The following is a 23,515-nucleotide window of genomic DNA, read 5'->3' on the forward strand; positions in this document are numbered from 1 at the left end:
TGCAATGAGCCAGGCAATGGATGATGGCGGGCAGATGACAGTGCACAGGGGAGTAAAGGCAGGAGGATTTATTCTGAAGCAATCCGGATGGGCAGTCGCTGGGACTGATGAGATGTGGGAGTGGTGACAGAGTCAAAAATGACTGCCAAATCCCTGGATGGGGGAACCATATGAACGGTGGTGCCATTTCTTGAGACAGAGAATACTAGAGAAGGAGCACTCACAGGAGGGAAGATGGTGAACGTTTGGGGAAATGTTCAGTTTGCGGTACCGTTGGCTCATCCAGGTGGAGATTCCAATGGGCAAGCCATGTGTCCATCTGGCCTAGAGAAGTAGACCCAGAGCCATCAGCATGTAGGCTAACTGGGTCCACGGGCAGATAAGAAACTGCCTGGGGGACAAACTGAGGAACAGATAGAACAGAAGGACAAGGAAAGAGCCCCCAAAGAACTCCACCATTTATAGGATGGGCAGGGGAAGAGGAGTCTGCAAAGAAATTGAGGAGGGGCCAGAGAGGTGGGGGAGAGCCAGGAGATCTGAGTTCCGTGGATAGAAGCTCCAGGAACAGAGGCCTTCAGGGAGAGTGGTCAACGTTAGCATATGCTGCTACAAGATCATGTAAGGTGAGGCCTGGAAGGGGCCTGTTGGACTTGGTGAAGGTCCAGTGACCTTGATAAGAGCCATTCTGGTGGTCTGAGAGGGCCACAGAAGCCAGACTGGAAGGGACAAAATGGAGGCATCTGGCGTGGACTGGAAGGAGAGGAGAGAGAGAAAGTGGCAGCCGGAAGGGGCCTGGGGCAAAGCCTCAATAACGTACGGGTGGTCCTGCTGCTGAATGAGTATCAGTCGGTTAAAGGCACCTGGTGTGATATCTGTCACATGGGAGAAACTCAAAGAAAGTTCCTTCTTGCCCTCTCTTCTATCTCCTGCTTTCTTTCCTTCTCTTCCCTACGTCTTTCCCAAACGGTTGCCTTGACACTGAGGCGAGGCATGGGGCCAAGGTCACCTCTTCTGATGGTCTTCTGTGGCCTCCAGCCCCAGAAAGGTACTTCATTCTCTACTCACAGGGTGACTAAGGCAGGACCCCCTGAAAAATCCCCCGGAGAAAGAGTTAATTTCTTCTAGGAGGCATGGGGATTGGGGAGGGAGCTGGGGTGGCCAAACTTCACAAGGGGACAGAAGTGACCTCCTCTCCACGGGCTGCCAGGGCCCCCCCACCAAGGCTCAGCATCCTTTTAACAGCCACCACCCCAGAGAAACTCACCCCCACCAAGCACCGTGGGCCTTCTCTCCTCCCTCCCTACCACCCAGACCCCTCCAAGGTCCCCAAAGTCCTCGTGACCAGCTCCTTGTTTGAGTTGTTTTATTTAAGGGTGACAGGGGAAGGAACGGGCTCCAAGTCCAGAAACAGGCATTAGGACTAGCGAGGAAGAAAAGCCACCTTGGCTTGTGAGAGAGTCCCCCAGGGGATCATATTCCAGAACAACTGATCTTAGAGCCACCTAGATGACACCTAGGCTCATAAATAGACAGTCCCCTTTCAGAGCAAAACAGCGTCTGCCGGCCTGGCCTGGGTTCCTGCTGGCTGCAGCACTACCACTAACTCGCTGGGTGACACTGAGAAAGTCACTTCCCCTCTCTGCTGCTTGGTTTCCTCACCTGCAGAAGAGGCTGTTGGACCTGCTGACCCCAACAGCGCCTTCCAGCTGGGTATTCCAAGGTCCTGTGGTCTGGGGTGGGCAGCCTCCACCCACGCAGCCTCTGCCGGTGGCCAGAGCAGGAGCCCGGTGTGTTCACAGCCTTTTCCGGTTGGCGTGTGGATTTCCACACTCCAGCAAGCGGCTGACAGCCACCTTGGCTCCAAAGGCTCATAAATGGGTGGAAAATGACTCATAGACTCTCGGAAAAGACCACATTTTCCCAGCCCCGGACAGTCTTCTCTCACCGGGATGGCGGGATGGCGGGATGGAAGGATGGCGGCAGGCTGGGGGAATGGGAAGCAGGCAGCCTGTTGCAGAGGTGCGGCCAGGGGAAGGCAGGCCGCAAGCACACGGGCGCTCTCTCCACCCCTTCCTGGCTGTGATCTGAACCTTCTCTTACCTCCTCTCTGGACTACTCTAAGGCTTCCGTGGCACGGAATTTGAACAAGATGTTGTGAGCTCCCAGAAAATGTAGACAGTGGATTGGAGTGAGATGGGGTCAAACCCCTTCCTGCCCCCAGCCAGATGCAGGCAGTGTGATTCCAGGGAACTTTCAGAAGGAAGTGCTCTAGCCTTTCCCCCTCCCTGTGGTTTTAGATAGCCAGGAAGTTCTTCTCAAAGTCTAACCTTTATGCCTCCACCTGCATCCTCCAAGAGAGTATCTGGTACGTCTCATTGCCTCTGGGTGGGTCCACAACCAAACCTTGTGTTTCCACCCCATATGTGCAAGGGATTGCAGGGGACAAAAAAAAGGGGGGTTGGTTTAAGGCTTGAGGACTTTGCATAGATGGTGGGAAGTGCCGGGGGCAGGGGGTGGTGAATGGAAGGCTTAGAATGATTGTGGCCCATCTTAACTGGGGTCCAGGGAGGAGCAGCATGCCCTAGGAGCTCCTGGACAAAAAGAACAGTGATGCTCAAACTTTAATTGCATACCAATTGCCTAGAAGGTAAAAAGATGGGTCTTGTTAAAATGCAGATTCCGAGCCACTAGGTCTGGAGTGAAGGTTGAGAGCTAACGTTCTCCCACGGCTCCATGATGCCAGTGCTGCTGGCCCGTGAGCCACACGTGTAGTGAGGGTCAGAACCGCAGTTCCCAGATCTGGGTCTGCCTCAGTGTCGTGGGGCAGATGACCGTAGGAACAGACCTCTGAGATCCCTCACAGCTGCCCTTCCGCACAGTCTAGGATCGGGGTCAAGAACACACATCGGCTTGGAATTCAGACGAACCATTTAGCAATTCTGTGATCAACTTCCCAAACCTTAACTTTCTGTTCTATAAAATGAAAATCACGGTACCTCCTATAGAGATTTATTGCAAGGAACAAAGGTGATGTCTGCTAAGCATTAGCCTAGAACCGGGTATCATAGTAAGTGTTCAACAAACATTAACTACCAGGACGATTCTTATCACGCCCCTACTGGGGCTTCACCTGGTTTTCATCATTTTCGTCAATTCCCGTTTTGCTTTCATACACTAATTTTATATCATGTTCACTTGCACTGACTTTCTGTCTTAGAAGCTTAAGACCACAGTGTATGGGAGGGGCAGGGTAAAGATGGGTGTCTGTGTGTGTGTGATATTCCCACAACAAACCACGAGCCACTGAAAGGCAGGCCCTTGTTTTAGGACTGGTCTCAGGAACTTTTCTGCTAGTTCTAGGCACTCAGCAAAGCCTAAACAAACAAACCAATGGATGGATGGACGGGCGGATGGATGGATGGATGGATGAATGGGCACCAGTGGTTGGATATCCTCTTTCCTCTAGACATACCCGGAACCCAGGCCAGGGCTCTGCCCTGATGTCAGCTGCTCAGTGAGGGCATTAATACAGGAGGAAGGAAACTTGCCTCTGTCTTCTCTCCATGGGGGAAGGGGTCACCCACTTCTTGGCTCCACCTGGGGCCCACGTGCACCGAAACCACCTCTGAGTTATACGCTCCCACACCACCACTTGGGGTGCTCCTGCCTCTTTCAGATCTCTCAGGCCTAAGCCTGGGAGAGCTCCATGGGACTCAGGAGGCAGGAGGGTGAGGACACCCACAAGTCTGGGCTGAGGTGTTCCCCATGGGGCCAAGGCACCACACTGCTCCTGGGTGGCCCTGCTTGGGCCAACTCTATCCCAGACCAGCATTTACGGATGAAAAAACCTCCACAGAATCCCAGGGCCCAGCCCACCACGGACACTCTCCTAGACTCTCCAGGAGCCAAATTACCCATGTTCAGAGCTTCATCATATGCAGGGGGCTGCCCGCGTGCCCGCCCACCCACCCACCTCAGAGAGGCCTCTGCCCCAGACGAATGTAGTAATCAACTCCCGGAACCTTGAGGAGATCCAAATACAGTAGCATATAATCACGGAGCCCGAAATAGCTGTGCCAGGGAGGCCATCTGCCATCTCGGTGCGTCTCTGGGGACCCCTCAGCTGGGCCCCACAGCATGGCTGGGCCTCAGGGCCCTTTCTGGCTGGCAGGCAAGTTGGGTGGCACTTCCAATATTCACTAGATCACCTGACGGGCTCAGGGGCAGCTTGGGGGCTTCTCCATGGCAGACTGGACGTCTTCAGAATGGGATTCGGATCAGCACTGCCCTGACCTCAGGGCCTTATTCTCCCCGCAGCCTGCCAGCCTTGGACCTTACTTTGCCAGATGCCTGCACCGCTGGCCCATGGGCTACTGCTCCCTCTAAGCCCTCTGTTTTCATTCTGACTCAACCCTCAGCTCTTCACCCCATGCACTCTCCCATAGGATGCAGGCTCGCTTGCTCTTCTCCACTGTCCACCTTCCTCCTTGTAGCCTGTTGAAAGGCGGCTCCCTAAAATGTAAGCCCATGTCCTAGTTCCCGGAACCTGTGAATGAGACCTTCCCTGGAGAAAAGGGTCTTTGCAGATGTAATTAAGGCTCTCAGGGTGAGATCATCTGGATTATGTGGGTGGGCCCTAAATCCAATGGCAAGTGTCCTGATAGGAGACCAGAGAGAGATGCAAAGAGAAGAGAAGGTCACGTGAAGATTGAAGGCAGAGATTGGATGATGTGGCCCCAAAGAATGCTAGACACCAAGAGAAGCTGGAAGCGACCCTGCTGACACCTTAATCTCAGACTTCTGGGCTCCGGGACTACGAGAGAATTAATTTCTGTTGTTTCAAGCCACCCAATTTGCTATGGCAGCCCAAGGAAACAAATATATCTCTTTTTTTCCGGATTGGTTCTTAATCTTCAGTGCGTATGGAATCCCCTGGAGGACCCCTTCTCCTTCTCCTTCTCCTCCCTCCTCTCCTCATCCTCCTCCTCCTCCTCCTCCTCCTCCTTCTTCTTCTTCTTCTTCTTCAACAAGAGAGAGAGGGAGACACAGAATCCGAAGCAGGCTCCAGGCTCTGAGCGGTCAGCACAGAACCCGATGCGGGGCTCAAACCCACAAACCATGAGATCATGACCTGAGCTGAAGTCAGATGCTTAACCAACTGAGCCACCCAGGTGCCCTGGAGGACTTCTTAAAACACAGATTGCTGGTCCCTCTGGACCAAAGATTCTGATTCAGTAGGTCTGGGGTCGGGCCTGAGAATGTGCATTTCTAACAGGTTCCCACGTGATGCTGATGCTGCTGGTCCTGGGACCACACTTTGAGAACCACTATTCTACAAGTTCTATTCATGACTGTGTTGGCCCATTCTCTCCCCCAAAAGCACCTTCCTCAACAACCCCCCTCCCCTAGTGATGGCCTCCTCCTTCCCAGGGTGCTGAGGAGAGCTGAGAAAATGCCTCCCTGAGGGAATTCTCAGGGAGAATGTGTAACTGGCTATGTGTAACTGGCTCTTTCTTTTGAAATCCCCCAGGCCTTCCACTGGGGCCTTTTAAAGATCTGCTTCAGCGAGGCTGTGAGTGGTAAGGTAAGTCATGGTCAGGCTCTACTACCCTCACCACAAGAAGACCCTACTTAGTTCCATGCCTGACTCTAACTCTACCCCACTGGGGAATCTTGAGCACAGCAATTTCCCTCTCAGGTGTGTCTGTAAAATGGGCCATAAATGCAGATGCAACTCCTTGCAAGGGTAACATAGAAAAAAACTGTTCCTCATGAAAAGCTTCTAGAAAGATCTTTTTTTTTTACGTTTGTTTATCTTGAGAGAGAGAGCATGCAAGTGAGCAGGGAAAGGGCAAAAAGAGAGAGGGAGAGAGAGAGAATCCCAATAAGGCTCTGTGCTGTCAGTGCAGAGCTCAATGTGGGGCTTGAACCCACAAACTGTGAGGTCATGACCTGAGCCCAGACCAAAAGCCAGACGCTTAACCAAGTGAGCCACCCAGGGGCCCCTAGAAAGATCTTAAGTCTCCGCACAAGTAGATTGTTATTAGGCACAACCAGCCTCAGGCCCTCTCTCCAGGAGTCTGGGGGTTATGATCAAAGCCAAGGGTCTCTAGGGATCAATGCTGAAGCCAAATAATCAGCCCCAGCTTCCCCAGGCAACCAACACTCTCCCCTTGTTATGGGCTGAAGAGTAATGGATTTAGGAGGTGATTAGGATTCGGTAAGGTCATGCGGGTTGAGCCCTCGAGAATGGGATTAGTGCCCCCATAAGTGTCAGGAGACAGCCTGTGTCCTGTCTCTGCTCTGCCAAACTTGAGGGTGGAAGAAGTCAGTCATCTGCAACTCAGGGGAGGACCCTCACCCTCCTGCTCCACCGTGTTGGCAAGCTGATATCAAACTTCCAGCCTCCACAACTGTTAGAAATAAATTCCCACTGTTTACAGGCCACGCAGTCTATGGGGCTTTGTTAGAGCAGCCCAGACTGGGCTCCATTCAACCCTAGAACTCCCAGAGTAAGGACTGAAACAGCCCAATCCAGGCTTCCCGCTGCCGCCCCCCCCCCACCCCAACAGCAGAGCGCACAACCCAAAGCCAACCCTGGGAGCAGGTGCTCTGGAAACATCTTGGTCCCCAGAACGCCGGAGATGATCATTCCTGAAGGCTTGTCATCTGCTTGCTCAGCAGCCTCAGAACTGGTCTTGAGAGGCAGCCCAGAACCACAGTTATGCGCGTAGATGCTGGGCCAGGCTGCCTGAGTTTTGCCCATGGCTCTGCTCTATACTCGCTGCGAGAACATTCGTCAAGTCACATCACCCCCCTGTGCCTCAGTGGTCTGCTCATCTATGAAATGGGGCGATGAGACAGCTACGAGCAAGCATCCTGAAGGAGTGCCGTAAGGGGTAAGAGACGTAAGAAGTAGGAGCCCCTCACACATGCAAAGTGCCATCTAAGGGCTGGTTATTATCAGTCTGGCTGTGGTCATCTGTCTGGGGGGACAACTGTCCCTTGGAGGGTGGTCAGAGGTATGGAATGAGGGGGACCTGCTCAAAAGCCCCTTGTTTCACCTTTTCTAATCCTTGTCCTCACAGAACCTCTGGCACTGGCCAGAATGGTTGCACCGTTTTCTCCTGGAGAAGCTCAAGCCTTTCCTCCTCATTCCCCCTCACAGATTCCCAGGAGGCCAGAAGCGTTCAGAAGGATGCTCTCCATTTGCACAGAGAGAGAAACAGAGACCCGGAGAGAGGAAGCACACAGCAATCGTAAGCGATGGAGAGACAGGGTCAGTAACCCCATTAGGACATTCTTGTATCTCTGGAGCATGACACCCTTCCTCTGGGGACACCTGTCTGCCAGTCACTTCATTTGACCCTCCCACTTTAAAGAGAGGGAACTTTAGGGTCAGAGAGGGGAGGAGACTTGCCCATGGCCTCGCTGCTTCTTAGTGACAGAGCCAGGACTTAAATCCAGGTCTCTGGATCCTAAAGCATTGTGTCTTAGAGGCCGTGTTAAGAGATGGAGGTTAAGAATATGGTACTTTGGAATCTGCAGCGCAGTAGAATGCCAGCTCGGTGACATTCTAGCTGTGTGATCTTGGGCAAGTTGCTTAACTTCTCTGGACTTCAGTTGCCCCATCTATAAAATGAGAATGATAGAAGCTACTTTATAGGGATTTCAGGATTATATGAGATATGAATGTGCTCAGCATTTTGAAGTGTGATAAGTGGGAGCCGCTCCTCCCTTCCCACATCACCCTGAGCCCAGCTGCCTTCCCATGCACACAGGCACGTCCCTAGCCCACATACGTCTGTCCACCTCTGACTTCTCCATCTCTTCCCCCTCCGAAGCAGGCAGCCAATGTGTTTTAGATTGGCTGGCTTGCGCTGAGAGGGTTGTGGTGGTTCTAACTTGGGTTTCAGTTTGGAGTCTGGCACTGCTCTTGATTAATTTCCCCAGCTCGGCACAATGTTGGCCAGTTTCATGTGGCTGTCCTTTGCAATTATGCATTTCTCCCCGTAGGGTGTCCAAGATTGGGCTGTTTTCCTGTTTTCTCCCCTTTATTCCTGCCACTGTGCTTTTCTGATTCTTCTCCAGGGACCCGCCAGCCTGCATTTCCTGGGCCCCGCCCCAGCCCAGTCCTGAGGTCTTTCTGGGCTGTTTTTCTGCTTTTCCATGCACTCTCCCCCTTGCCCTGCCTCACCCCCACCCAGTTTCTATTTTCCCCCAGGCTCCACTGGCTTCCCGTGGTTTCTCTTGGCCTTGGCTCAAGCCTGGCGTGACACATCTGGCATTGCCATCCTCTCCCTCCCACACTGGTTGGGGAAGAAGCAAGTGTATCCAGGGAGGTGGTATTGTGGGGCTGGGTCCTACCCACCCAGGTGCCAAGCCAAACAGCCCATGCACCATGTGCAACTGCTTACCTAGGGCCCTATCCCCTAACCTAACCCCACTCCTGACTAATCCAAACCCACTTTCTACTCCCCGGTATCTGGTTCTAGCTGGTAGAAAGTGAACCACGGGACGGAACCTTCACTGTGGTTCCAGGAACGTCCACAAGAGTCTGTGCAGGGACCCTCCCTTTCGGAGGTGAGGAACAGCCCTTTCCAGGGACCTGAGCCCCTAGGTGCTCTGGGGAGGACGTACCACCTGGCATAGGCAGGGATGTGTCTCCTATATACTACCTCCCTGATCCACTGACTTCCTACAGGAAGGAGGAAATTTCTAGTTGTTGGTATCTATCAGGAGGGAGGGAGGACCACCCAGTGATGGCCACCAAAAGTGACTTGCTTTCCTTGCAGCCATGATGGAAAGGGCACAGCCTTTGGAGCCTAACAACCCTGGGGGATAGCCCTGCTTTTCCCACTCGCTAACTCTGACCTTGGAAGAGTCCGTGAGCCTCTATTTTTTCATCTGCCAACAGAGGTGGCCCATATTAAAGAGGAGGTTTGGTGAGAAGGAAATCGGATCACGTACATAAAACATGTCATGTAGCACTGACACATGGAGGGCCTCCCACAATTGTCATTTGTTCTCACCTTCTCCTTTCAACCTAGCCACGTGGGCTGGTTTTACTGTCGCTATCTGAGACAGAGGGGCCTGAATTAGTAGGACAGAGCCTCATTTAGAGGTCCCCAGCTTCCAACAGCTGAGGATATAACCCCTACAAATAGAACCTTCGAGTTGGGTTATACACTCCCCCTCTTCTCCCCAGCACACACACACACACACACACACACACACACACACACACACACACAATGATGTCGTACATGTAGAGTGACCCCTTTCCAGTTTGTCTGAGATGCTTACTCACCTTACTCACAGGTACCTCAAATTCAATAGGTCTGCAAGGACCTCGGTGTCTCCCCTTTCCCTGTGCCCCTCCCCAGAGCGCTCATCCTCTGGGGTTCACGACTCACTCATATTCTTACTGTGCTCTTACTATGTGCCAGGCTCTCAGTGACCAGCCTCTCTGGCCACCCATGTGAAAGCCAGAGACATGGCTATCAAATGGATTCCTCCTCTCCTCCAACCCCCACTTCACATCTAGTCCATACTACTAGCAGTAATAACTGTAGTAGTAGCAACAAAAGATACTGGTTGTTTTTTTTTAATCTATATTAACTCATTTCCTCCTGGCCTATCGAGGTACAGAGACGCCACCTCCAATTTACTAACAAAGAAATGAAAACACAGAAGTTAACCCGCCCAAGGTCCTACGGGTGGTAAGCGAAGGAGCTGGCCCAGAACATCTGACTCTAGAGTCCATCAACGTCTTTTACCCCCACTACCCCTGCCTTTCTTCAGCTGCTATCGGGCACCCTTGGCTTACCAGCCCCTTCACTGGCTCCACACCTCCAGGCTGTCCTCCGTAACTGCTGCCAAAGTAATCTTTCGACGATGCAGACTCTATCACCTTGCTCTCCTGCTAGAAATTCTTCTGTGGCTCACCAGTGGCCAAATCCTTCACAAGGTTCACGGCTACTGGTGAGGCATTACCTCCTGCTCATTCCAGATCTCTCTCCACCGCTGCCCTCCCCCACCCCCGGTCTCCCAACACACACACAGTGCAGCCAAACTCACTGCCTTGTAGAGTCTCTAGGATTTACTTGGTTCCTTATCTTCGTGTCCTTGCATGTGCTCTTCTCTCTGCCTGGAATGTCCCTTCCTGACTCTTCACCTGGTTGATGCTTACTAATCCTTCAAGAGCCAAGTCAGGTTGCAAAGCCTCGAAAATGTGTATAAAATGAATGGATCACTGGCTACGTAAATGAATGAGAGCATAACAGCATCACCACACATTGCAGCCGTGTGGAGTCTTCTGTTTACAAATCCCTCTCACGTTTATTACATATTAGATCGTCCTGACAACTCTGTGAGATAGGCAGGGAAGGTAGTTATCCCCAACTTGAAGGTGGAAAAACTGAGGCACAGAGAGGGTAAGTGACACAATAGTGAGGATCAGAGCTAGGACTTGAAGCCAAGTTCTCTGCCTCACAGGCCAGTGCTCTCTCACAGGATGGATTGCAAGGGGCAAAAATCTATTCACATGCCTTTAAACTGTGGGAGGAGGGGACTGGGCCTCTGTCCCCTGCCCTGACCCACCCAGACAATGGGGAGTGATAGCGCTGCAGGTGGAAGTCATTTACCTAGCTCCCCCAGCCACCGGGTCTGCCCATTTCTCAGAAAGTGCAGAAGAAACTGCCTTATAGCCCCCAAGCATCATGCCTAAGTCTGAAAGATGAGACCTTTGGAATCACTAAGCAGGCAAAAGATGTGATTCACAATTAAACAAACAAACCGACAAAACTTAACCTTAAAATAAGTGTGAAGTCCAGCAAAAGTCTAATGTTTTGCCCTATAAATACCTCTTTGATGCTTTGGATGAAATGTCAGAATCTGCACACAGGCATCCCTCCATTTTTGGCTGCCCCTGCCTTGCTGGTGCCCTAAGTAAATGTTTAGTCTGCCCTCGGGTGTGGAGACCAAGCACAGGTTTTGCTGGCCTTTGATCTTCTGATGCTGGGCTGCCTGGCCCTGTTCAGGGGTGACCTAGATGGAGGGAGAAAAGGTGCCTGGGGCCAGAGGCCCAGCACTTATTGGGATGGAAGGTGGGAAGGTGAGAGAATGAGGGGAGGCAGGGGCGGGCCCATCAGGCAGCTGGGAACACTGGGGTGTAGACACAGAAGCAGGAGGGCAGGGAATGTCCAGGGCAGGGGTAGGAGAGGGAAGCCCTGACTCTGGGTGGGTGTGGCACAGAGAGTTGGCCAGGGCCCCCACGGCTGGGCCCCTCTGTCTATGGTGTAAGGGGGCCTGAATATGGGTTAGGGGAAGGAAAGCCACCTTTCCCACCTCCTTTGTCCTTCCACCTGAGGACAATCAGGACAGTTTAGACTTGTCTGACTCCTACACCCATGGACTGGGCAGGGACCATGACAGAACCCACAGGCCAAGGATGCCAGAGGCCTTCGTCCTGACAGTGCAGGTTCACTGTGCCTCAGTTTCCCTCATGGCTAAATGTTAGGCCCACTCCTGTCTCTCAATTATGATTTCTCCCCAAACATCTGTTTACTCTCCCATCAGATGTAGGATGTACTTGAAAATTCCGTTGGCTCAGCACGCACGTATTAGGCACCGGCTATGACCCAGGCCCTGCGATGTGCACTGTGTGAATAAAAGGCAGCACCTGGCCCAGAGGATCACAGCTGGCGGGCTTAAATCACTAGATAGCACCTGTTTCTGCTTCCGCCCTTGGACTCAGTCTTGCCTCCATGATGCCCCTACTGGGTGAGAAAGGAACTGCAGGGCTCCTTGAAGAGATGGCTCTGTCCTGGGTGGCCAGTGAGACTCTCAATGCAGTCCCACCCCCAAGTAGGGGAAATGGGTGTCTGAGCCCAGCCCTGCCCCCGAGCCCTGGGGGCTAGAGCCGTTTAGGTGGGGTGGGGGGAGAGAGCTCCTTCCTGACACTTCTTTGAGGCGGCAATCTCCAACCTCCGCCCCCGGGGCTCCATGGCAGAAAGCCAGACACCCCAGGACCGCTGTCCCGGTGGCCCCACCTAGGGAGGCCCCATTCCCACAGTCCTCCGGTGGGGGCCTAGAGCCCTCCTTCCCGAATGCAAGAGTACACATACACACGCTGTCGACAACAAAACCCCCGAAAAAATCCAAAGCCTGGAGCAGCTTTCTGTCTGGAACATGGGGTGAGAACGGGGGGGGGGCACAGAAAGGAGGGGAAGACGAGGCAGGGGGCCTGGGACTGTGAGTCAGGCCCCAGGAAGCTGGCGCCCCAGCCCAGCCCTCCAGTGACTCACAGAGACTGCAGGCTCCGCAGCTCCCACAGCGCCTCTGCGGGGATTCCTCCCAGCTGGTTGTTCTGCAGCATCCTGTAAGGGGAGGAAAGGGCTTGGAGGACCCACACAGCGTGCGCGGAGCTGGGGGATCCTCCCTCCACCCCTGACCCGTGCCACACCCCTCCCTCCTGCCCCAGCTGCCGTGCCCCAGAGTGTCCTGTGCCCTGCCCCGTTAGTGGGGTGTCAGAGGCTACCGAGGCACTGCGGACCGTGCAGAGGGCTGGGAGGGTGTCTCAGGAGGGCTTCTGGGACGAGGCAGGGCTGAAGAGGACCGTGGAGAAGAAGCAGAGAAGACAGTTGGGGAAGCAGTGAGAGGCGGACGTCAGCACACTTGCAATTCTGTCACGATTTGGTCAGGAAGGACACTGGGAGATGTCCGCTTTCTCCCCAGGCATGTTTCCCTGTCTATGCACCTGAAAAACTGAAGATGTCTTTGGGAAAGGGGAGGATATGGACGAGGGCAAGACCCCCCCCCCCGGGGTGGCAGGGGCCCAGGCAAATATATTTTTGTGGAATCCGTGTCTACAGAAACAATTTGAGGCACCCCGGATCGGCATGTCAGCGGCAGGCTGCTCTTCTGGAACTGGCCTGGCCGCAGGTCCCCAGGACGACCCCATAGGTAAGAGTCCTGGAGCTCTTCTGGGCACCTGGGAAACCTCATGCACAGGGCAGAGGGTCAGGGAGCACGCAGAGGGGAGAAACGGAGGCCTGGGTTGTCCCTCTGGGTGGCACTGTTGACCCCCGCATTCCCCAGGCATCACAGCTGGCCTTCAAAGGTTTGAGCAAGGCACAGGGAATCTAAGACAGGGGGCGCTGAGCAAGGATCCTGCCTGCCTATATCTAAGGGAGGGAAAAAAAGCCCCTGGCAGTTGCCATCTGAACGCTCTTTACCTGTAGGCCTGGAGAGCTGGGCCCCAGAAATGAGGACGAGGGGGGCACATAGGGTGCAGGCGCTCTGGAGTCCAGGAAATAGGGGGGAATAAGGAAGGAAGCTACCGAGTGCCCCAGGCGGAGTGAGTGGGCCCTCCCCCAACCCGGGCTGCCCTCACAGCACCTTGCCCTGTGCCACCCGGGCCAGGCACGGCCCCCAGAGACTAGGGCCGGGTGCCTCGGGAACCTGGAGCGAATGAGCATTCAGTGAGCCCTACTGCGTGCCAGCTATGTCACCCATCCTCCCATTTAGGCGACTTGTCAACCCATCTTTCAGAGGGGAAGGCTCAGAGGAGAGAGGCATCTTGCTCAGGATCGCTCAGGTACGATCACCACGCTTCCGGAAAAGTAGCTCATTTCCTAAGCTTTAAGCCGAAAAACCGTAACAGCTAATGTGCCTGGTCGTAGAGCTTTGTATGTATTGACTCAAACTTATCCCACAGGGTTTGGTCCCAGAGTCCAAGCCCCTAACCGTTACACACATGGCCTCCGTCATGACGGCAGGGGACAGCGACAGCCAGAAAATGCCGAGCGGTAAGATGATGCGCCTAAGTAGTTACTGATGCCTCCTCTGTGACTGTCCTGGTCAGAGCCACACCTGTTATCTCTCCTGAACTCCTTTTCTAGATACAGAAGAATCCCAAACATGCACCAAACCACAGCACCACAAGAACAAAAGACTGTTGCCCTCACTGTGGGCACGGCCTGGAGCCTGAGAAGAGCCCCTGAGGCAGGCAAAGCCGAGGAAGGGGGAAGAAGAGAAGAGACAGACCCTGAGCGCGAGACAGACCCTGAGCGCGGAGAACTGGGGGCTTGGGAGTGGGGTCCTCCCTGCCCCGAGGCTGGGTGAGTGTGGCTTGAAGAGAGGGCCAAGCAGGGCCCCTTCCTGTTCATAGCCTGTGCTCCTGAAGGTCTCTTCGCCTCCACTGGCCCCTCCAACCAGATTCCACACAGCACAAGATGGGACCTTTCCAATTACAGTGTTGCCTCAAAGGTAGAATTTAAACCTGTGCCTCCCAGGCTTCCTTAAGTATAACAGTCACACTGCAGGCTTTGAAGTCCCGAAGCCCTGGATTTGTGTCCTCAACACTGCCTCTCTCCAGCTGTGTGATAGCTGCAAGCTACTACTTAAACTCTGCGGGCCTTAGTTTCCTCCTCTGTTAATTGGGGATAATGCTAATGACCGTAGGCACTGATTAAACGGATTAAACCAAATAACCCCTGTAGAGCACTTACGGCAGTATTTCACACAAAGGAAGAGCTCAGTCACGTGTCAGCTGTTATTACTATGATCAAATAGTTTTGTCACGTACTAGATGACGTGAGTAGGTCACTTGCCCTCTCTGGGCCTCAATTTCCTCATCTTTCAAAGGAAGAGGCTACCAGACCGATGCAGAAAACCTCACTCAGTTACAATATTCAGTGCCCCAGGACATTTCCTGCCCTCTGCCCTGCTTAGTACTTCTTCCAGACATGTTGACCCCTGGCATTGCAAGAGTAGAAACTTAAAAAAATAAATAAATAAGTAAATAAAATAAGGAGTGGAAACTTCACTTGACTTGCCCTGATTCTCACCCAGAGGCCTCAGGATGCCTGGAGCAAGGATACAAGAGACATGATGGTTGGGCAAACAGGAAGGGACGCCCACCCCCTCCAGGGGCCCCAGAGGCTGCATCTAGCCCCTCTGCAGGCAGAACTGGGCCTCCCCTGAGCTTGGCAATGCATCTCTACCCCCATCACCCCCTCAGATCCCCCTTCCCTTTCCTCTGTCAAATCCCAGATCCAGAAAGATCTTGAAGTTCCCTGAATTGTACCTCCCTCCCAACTCAAATGCTGTAGCATCTTCACAGGGCACTTAATCACCCTTCCAAGTGCCAGGGAAATCGGTGCCTCTCCAGACGATTCATCCCATGCCAGGCAGTCTGGTCTGTGTGTCAAGAAAGTCTTCGCTTTCATGGAATCAAAACCCACTAAGCTGAAGGTCGCCATGGTGGCTGGCGGTTCTGCCGCTCTCTCCCTTGCTGTCCCTGGCCTCATTTCCCAGCCATCACCCCTCTACTGAACCACAAGTGGATTGTCAAAGCTGGAAGTACCTTTAGAAGGGAAGAGCCCTTTTGCTTTCCAAATGACGAGGCAGGGGCTATTTAGATGCGATGTTTACAGAAAATGGGTTGTTCATAAAAACTAAATTCACACGGGCAAAAAAAAAGAAAAAAAAGTGACCTGCCCTCAGTTACAAAGCAAACTAATGGCAGAATCAGGCGTAGGGCCCATGTCCCATCTCCTAGGCCACTGCTTTCGGGAGCACATTTCCCTGCTTCTCTCACTGGCCCTCGTTCTGTCTGGTGAGCCAGAGTCTGTCTAACGCACTGCGTCTCAACCCTGGTTGTGCATTAGAACCACCTGGGAAGCTTTTCCTAAATCCCAGTGTCCAGACCACAGTGCAGCCCGATTACTCTCCAGGGCCGAATCTCTGGGTGAGGGGACGTTAGGCATAAGTTTTGCAAGGGCGCCTCTAATGAACAATCATTAGTCTAGGGGAAGTCTAGCCCTTAGACCGTTCCCTGGGTCACCTGGGAAGCACCACTGGGAAACATCTGTCTGGCCTGAGAGGCATTTGGGGACAGGAACCACGAGTGTGAATAGCTAGAAGGTTCCAGAGAGGCGATCCACCAGTGGGTTGACAAAGGTCCTTCCTTTGGTTCTGTGGAGGGGCCTTGGGGTCACTGGGGTGGGCAGGCAAGCTAGAGCCTGGGCTCTACTCACCCCCCTCATCCAGTTTATATCCTCCCTCCCCTGTCTTATTTTTCAGGACTTCCACACAAGGTGTTTGTGTTTTAAGTTTCTGCAGGTAAACATGTTGGAAAATGTATTCCAGCATCCGCTTTTTAAAGGTAAGAAAACTGATGCCCAGGGAGAGGAAGCCTGAGTGTCCTCCATGACACCTGTTCTGGGATCTGCTGCTCATGAGACCCACTTCCGGACATCCAGTCTTTTGACAGGACAAGGGCAGTAGGCCCCTCCTGCTGGAGAAGAAAGGTTCAGAGGCTCTCCCTGGGTTCCTGGAGCCTCCAGCAGCCTTCTCCCATGAGCCAAGGGGAAGGGTCCCCCAAAACAACTCACAAGTCTCTCCTCCCTAGGTCCGTTCGTTCATTTCATCAACACCAGTGGAGCCCCAATTCTGGGCCAGGCATGGCTGCTGTCCAGCCAGGAGAGTAAGCACAGTCAGCGTCAACCTAAGACCGCTCACCACAGCATGATGAGGGCAACACGAGAGGCCCTCAGGGGCGGGGCCTGAGAGGTACTCACTCCTCCCCACCCCTCTGTGGCCTCAGGCCAGGGCTTCCGTTGGGATTGAGCCCCAGCTCCTGGAGGCAGCCCGATGCCCTTTTCCAGCCTCAATCTTTAACAACATGGCATGAGCCGGGAACCCCAAGCCACAGCCTCCCAGAGATTTGGGGGCTCAAACCAGGAGTAGAGAGTCTGGGGAAAATCTCTCGCCCAGCCTCTTGAGGGCATAGAGAGGAGGCAAGTCCTTGAACTGTCAAACCCCTCTGTTTCCCAGGTCTGGGTCTGTTGAGAAGAAACCGAGGCCCAACGGGAGTCTTTCTGGATGGCCCAGACCAGCGTAACATAGACAGGGGTGCAGGCCTCAGCAGCAAAGACACCAAGGTTCAAGCCTCACGCAGCTCTCTGGGAGGGGGGCAGCTGTGGGGGAAGAAACTTGTGAGGGAAGAGGCAGCTGGGGCACACACGCGTAGACTCTCTCTCTCCTTTCCTCTCCCCCTCCCTCTTTCCTCTCTCTACCCACCCCCTTCTTCCCTCTATCTTTCTCTCTCCCACCCTCTCCCTCTCTTCTTCTCTCTCTCCCTCCCTCCTGCCCTCACTCATTCTCTCTCTCTCTCCCTTCCTCCCTCTCTATCTCCCTCTTTCTCCCCCTTTCTTCCTCTCTCCCCCTTCCTCTCTCCCTTCTCTCTCTCTCTCTTTCTGCCCTTTCTGCTTCCTCTGTATGAGGCAGGAGCCATTTATGGCATGACAGCCTCCTAGGGGCCAGCTCCACACCCTGAGACTGTGGGTCAGGATACAGGAGCTCTGGCCTCAGCTGTGCCCTCACCCTGACAGGGCACACAGGGCAGGTGCCCTCAGGGGGCAGGCGCTTTCCCACACACCCGCAGCAACAAAAACTGTGCTCCCCTCAGGACAGCTCAGATGCAGGAGCAGGGTCTGGGCCTTCATAACTCTACAGGACACACATGCCCCCATACAGTCTTTTTATTATTATTATTTTTTTTAATGTTTTTATTTATTTTTGAGACAGAGAGAGACAGAGCATGAGCAGGGGAGGGGCAGAGAGAGAGGGAGACACAGAATCCGAAGCAGGCTCCGGGCTCTGAGCTGTCAGCACGGAGCCCGACGCGGGGCCCGAACTCACCGACAGTGAGATCATGACCCGAGCTGAAGTCGGACGCTCAACCGACTGAGCCACCCAGGTACCCCTGCCCACGTGTAGTCTTGAGAAAAGGCCTGAGGCTGGAAATTCCCCGCAGCGCTGGTTCTCTCAGTGCCAGCCTGGTGACCAGAGCCTGTGGGGTTGAAGAGTTGGAAAACCAGCAGAGGGAGGAGAGGATCCAAGAGTAATACCTCCAGGTCAGGCGTAGGGCTGCGGTGGGAAGGACAGAGGGAGGTGTCTGCCAGAGTCACTTAGGAGAAGACCAGAGAGGGAGCCCCCCTTCCCTTTTTCGTCCTTCGCTTTTGAGAGCAAGGAGGCAGAGTGTCCCGCAGGGAGAGGCAGGCCTCAGAGAAAGGAAGACGCAGTTCGGGTAAGAGTCCCAGACCCAGAGAAGACAGGGCAGCAGCTAAAGTGGCAGTCTCCCGGGACAAAAAGAGATTATTCTGCTGATGGTGGGCTTTACGGCTCTAGTTTTCTTACGGGTCTGGAAATGGAAGGACACTGCAGCAAAAGAAACAACAGGAGACATCAGAAAGTACTTCCTGCCCAGATGCACGAAGAATCCCCTGCTGTGAAGCACTCGGGTCAGAGAATAAGCTCCCAAGACCACCCAACTCATCTCTAAAGTAGAGAACTCTGCAGTCAAAGTCCTGACACAAAGGTTTGGGGGGACCAGGTGGGTCTTCAAGGAGGAGGCAACATGGGGGTCAATGGCAGAGCGGGGTGTGGGAGGTCTGGCTGTCCTGGGCTCCAACCAGCAGCCTCTCCTGGCCGCCCAGCTCACTGAGCCAAGGGCGCCAGTTTGCAGAAAGGGGGCGGAGTCTTGCGGTTTCTCCAAGGCTTTGATTTATTGCCTAATGCAGGCAAAGAAGAAAGAGGAGGCTCATCTCTAAGCCGGAGACTTAGGAACGGGACAGGAGTCTCACATCTTCTGAAGGCCCAGCAAACAGAGCCCGCTCTCTAATCCTGGCTGCAGGTCTGAGCCTGCCACTGGGCACAGACACGCCACCAAGCAGGCTGCTTGCACTGTGCGTCTGGTTCAGGATGCCTCCCCATACCCCCGGGCAGCAATGTTGATGGGGATCAAGACAGACTGAGGGGAGGAGCAGGAAGAAGGAGAAGTGAGGGGCGGGGCACAGAGAGGCGGAGGGAGGGAGAGCAAGGTCTGAGACAGAGAAGAGGAAGGCCGCAGTGACAAGGAGACTGAGGCTGGGGAGAGACGCTGGAGGACCCAAGGGCATCGCAGAGGGTGAGGGAAGGACAAGCCTGGAGTCAGAGACTCAGAGGCGGATCCAGAGAGAGGCTAAAGGCCAGAGGTGTCAGAGACCAACAACATGAAAAAGAAGAAAGTGCTTAGGGGCGCCTGGGTGGCTCAGTCGGTTAAGCTTCTGACTTCGGCTCAGGTCGTGATCTTGCAGTTTGTGAGTTTGAGCCCCGGGTCGGGCTCTGTGCTGACAGCTCAGAGCCTGGAGCCTGCTTCAGATTCTGTGTCTCCCTCTCTCTCTGCTCCTCCCCACTTGTGCTCTGTCTCTCTCAAAAATAACAAACAAGCATTAAAAAAAAATTAAAAAAAAAAGAAGAAAGTGCTTAGCCATGGACCATGGACTGTTTGTTGATCATCGATAAGCCTGAAGCCATAGGCCAAGGGGCGGGGCCATTACTAGCCCATAAACAACAAATTAGAAAAGATATTCTTTTCTAGATGGATATGGCCCCAACCCAGGCACAGGACTGTATTTAAGCCCCCTTCTTACCCATTCAGCCAGATGCTCTTGTGCAGGCAACAGCCTGCTCAACCGTACAAAGAAGATCCGTAGGTCAAATGAGGGCCGAGGGAGTAGCAGCGCTGGGGAATGGCTCACCAGTATGGGACAGCTCCAAGTGCTCATTCTACTACTCCAGGATCAGCCTTCCAGATCCTCAACAGCCCCTGTGGTGATGTGCCTCCCCAGGAACCTCTCCTACCCACCTCAGACTCTGTGCACCCACTTCCCTCTACGTCCTCTCAGCCTCACTCATCGTACGAACATGAAGGGGGCCTTGTGGGAGACAGTCTTGGCTGGGACAAAGTGAGCCACGGATTGGGATGGAAGGAGATAGGTGTCTCAGCTTTCCCTTCTCTAGAAGGAACCAGTGGTTGAGTAGCAAGGGGCAAAGTTAGTGAAATAACATAAGGTCCTCTCCAACTCTCAGCTTCCTTTTGCTTTAAAGGAAAGACGAAAGGAGCCGGGACGAAGGAGCCTGAAAACCAAAGGCAGCGAGATATTTACACCGGGAATGGGGACTCAGAGCTGTAGCTGCAGAGAAAGGTTGGGTCTCAGGAGAAAGAACAGCCAAGGAAATCCAGTCTGGATTCCTCTTCCCCTGGCCTGAGATGTCTCAGAGAGAGCAAAGACCTATGCTGCTGGCCGCGATTCACATCACACACACACACACACGCACATACGCATACACATACACACACTTCACCTCCCTGGAGGGCTGCCATAACTATCCGGTGCAATTAAATGTTCGTTCACAAATCAGAAGGTTTGTTATAAAAAAGGTGAAAGCAAAGCTAGGAAAATCACAATTAAAATGAGAAGTAAAGATGAGGAAATTAGCAAGCTTGTGACGAATCGAGACTCACATCTCTGTGTAAAATGGGGATTACTTATACTTACAGGATTTTCAGGCTGTAGAGGCCAGAGAATGCTTGTCCTGGGATGTGTGAGAGATGGTTCCCTGAGAGCCGCCTGCAAATCAGGAAGAAGGGTCAGTGATGTCGGCAGGGAACCCATAGGGGGTGACTGCCTCCGTCAGCATCTCGGGGATCTGGGAGGGGAAGGCAGGGGTGAAAACTACTTGCTGAGATCTACAATGTGTTCAATACCTCACACACCCATTCTCGCCGCTCACAATTACCCTGCGTGGTGCCTAGCATTATCCCCAAATTTCAAAGGAGGAATTTCTGAGGGGTCAAGTTCTTTCCTCTAAGGGTGACAGAGATAGGCAGTGCCCAACTTGGTGTTCTCACTCGGACCTCACTCACTTCCACGGTCCTGTTCTTCCCGCTCCACAGTGTCCCGTCCCGTCCCCTGCCAACCTGGATTACCAAGCACTGCCTTCACCTGCCGGACTGCACTGCATCCCGTCACCAAGGGAGGGCTGGGCACAGACAGGGTGGGACCTTGTCTCCCCATGCCCTCAGCGACACAGCTAACCCACGCTAATCCAGGAGGGTTAGGAAATGGGGTTTGGGAATTAGCTTAACATTCGGGCCTAATTAGGCGTCTCCACATTTGTCATGGGGTGATCGCCAGTTCTAAAAGGAGCAAATGTGACGGAATATACTTAATGCCCAAACCGGACTGAACAGAGTTGAACCGTGGATGATGCGGAAGGCACCTGGGAGCTCCCAAGTCCCCAGTGACATTATTATGCACCTCAGTTCCTACAGAGAGGCTGCAGATATACAGGCTGACATACCTCTAAAGCTGTTTTTCTTTCTTTTTTTTTTAAATATATCTTTGTTAAGAATCTTGTTATTTGGCATTTGTTGTTTAAAAAACAAAACAAGGGGGGCCTGGGTGGTTCAGTCGGCTAAGTGTCCACCTTCGGCTCAGATCATGATCTCACGGTTGGTTCGTGAGTTCGAGCCCTCATCGGGCTCCGTACTGACATCTTGGAGCCTGGATCCTGCTTCTCAGATTCTTTGTCTCCCTCTCTCTCTCTCTGCCCCTCCTCCCCCTCAAAAGTATAAATAAATATTAAACATTTTTTTAAAAACAAAACAAAAATGTGTGGAAAGACATCATGATATTTGGGGTCCCCAAGCTTGGATTCTAGAGGTGGGCATTCGCCATGGAAGGGTCCTAGAGATGGAACCTTTAAAATGGGCCCAAGCCCTTTGCAGGGACCTAAAGGTGGAAGGACCAGCCTTCGGTTCTCAGGGTGTATAGATCACCTGCCCCAGCTCCTCGGCCTTCACACCTGCCTTTCACTCCACCTTAGAAGGCCCCTGGCTGCCCCTCATTCTGTCACCTCCTTTGAAAACTGGCTTGGGGTCCCTGGGTGGCTCAGTTGGACCCTTCATTTCGGCTCAGGTCATGATCTCATGGTTCGGGAGCATGCTTCAGATTCTCTTTCTCTCCCTCTCTTTCTGCCCCTCCCCACCTCCAACAAATAAATAAACTTAAAAAGAAGAAAGAAACGGGTGTCTGGGTGGCTCAGTCGGTTGAGCATCTGACTTCGGCTCAGGTCATGATCTCACAATTTGTGGGTTCGAGCCCCGCATCAGGCTTTGTGCTGACAGCTCGGAGCCTGGAGCCTGCTTCGGATTCTGTGTCTCCTTCTCTCTCTGCCCCTCCCCCGCTCACGCTTTGTCTCACTCTGTTTCTCAAAAATAAATAAATATAAAAAAATTTAAAAAAAAAAGAAGAAAGAAGGAAAGAAAGAAAGAAAGAAAGAAAGAAAGAAGAAACAAAGAAAGAAAACTGGCTTACTACTCCCCACCAAGAAGGCTCCTTCTCCGCGGGCCAGCCCACCGCACCCGCACCCTGAGCCCTTCCTTACACAGAATGCCCCAGGCGCCCACACTCAGCAGCCACCCCACCTACTAGCTCCTGGGCACAGATCTGCTGCCTCACCGGGAAGCTCCCTGAGGGCAGAGGGAAGGTCTTCTATCTTGTTTTCCTCCCGAGCACCTTGAGCTTGTCTTTCACACAGAGGGGGAGCTCAATAAGCATGTGGTCTAGAAAACCCTGCGGTGGCCCTGGGGGGTTGATGGGATCCTATCTCCAGCAGGGCCAGGCGGACTGCCTTTGGGGCGAGTACTGTCGAGGGTGGAGATGGGAAATCTGTTAGGGGAGCAGGGGGGCCGGGGTGGAGGTGGAACTGCGAGTGTTTTCAGAGCCAGGAGCCCACGCTTTGCACAGTTGAAGCAAACCTTAGTAGAGCCCCGTGGATCGACAGTGGGGCAAAACCAAGAAACAGCAGGCTGGGGGCGGGGCGGGGGGTGGGTGGAGGTTAGGGACAGGGCTGGGATGAATGCAAGGATGGGGAGCAGACTGGTCTGGCTTCCCCAAGCAGACAGGCTGGGCACTCCAACCAAAGAGAAGATTTATGCACGCGAGAACAACAGCCGTGGGAAGGCGTTAACCAGGGGGGACTTTGTGGAGGAGGTGGGCCTTGTGTTTGGCAATGATAGAGGAATGGTTTGTGCCCCAGTGGAGGAAAAGATGGTGGGCATGCCAGGTGGGAGCGGAAGTCTCCTGCTCAGATGCAGGAGTGGAAACCAGGATGGTGAACGTGACTGGTCTCAGTGGAGCAAAGTTGGCCAGGTAGGTTTAGGCCAGGTTGGGGGAGGGTCTTAGAAGTGGATCTTTTAGGGGCGCCTGGGTGGCTCAGTCGATTGAACATCTGACTCTTCGTTTCTGCTCAGGTCATGATACCAGGGTCGTAGGATCGAGCCCCATGTCAGGCTCCATGCCTGCTTAAGATTCTCTCTCTCTCTCTCTCTCTCTCTCTCTCTCTCCCTGTCTCTCTCTCTCTCTCTCTCTCTCTCTCTCCCTCTCCCTCTGCCCCTCTCCCCCTCTCATAATCTCTCTTTCTCTAAAAAAAAAAAAAAAAAAAAAAGTGGATCCTTTGGCAATGGGGAGCCAGAGAAGGTTCTTGAGCTGGTGAGATGCACCTTGAAGATGTGCAGAGTACATTTGTAAGAAGGCAGAAGATCTCAGCTAGGAGGCTGGTGCAGCCTCCAGCTGTGAGTGGACACCCAGGGCAGTAGCAGTGGGAATAGTGAAGAAGG

General features: G+C 53.4%; 1 protein-coding gene across 1 annotated transcript in view; it reads right to left on the reverse strand.

The window, feature by feature from the left end:
- Positions 1–23,515, reverse strand: part of LGR6 (leucine rich repeat containing G protein-coupled receptor 6) — a 118,364-nt gene that overhangs the window by 67,217 nt on the left and 27,632 nt on the right. The window contains exons 3-4 of the mRNA XM_047077254.1: positions 20,391–20,462; positions 12,309–12,380 (exon numbers count right to left, since the gene is read on the reverse strand). Coding sequence (XP_046933210.1) covers positions 12,309–12,380; positions 20,391–20,462 — 144 coding nt within the window. The remainder of the gene's footprint in view (positions 1–12,308; positions 12,381–20,390; positions 20,463–23,515) is intronic.

This window comes from Lynx rufus, unplaced genomic scaffold (assembly GCF_022079265.1).
Source record: "Lynx rufus isolate CCGP_SWC_20201006 ecotype Redwood Valley unplaced genomic scaffold, mLynRuf1.p SCAF_15, whole genome shotgun sequence".
NCBI classification, from domain to species: Eukaryota; Metazoa; Chordata; class Mammalia; order Carnivora; family Felidae; genus Lynx; species Lynx rufus.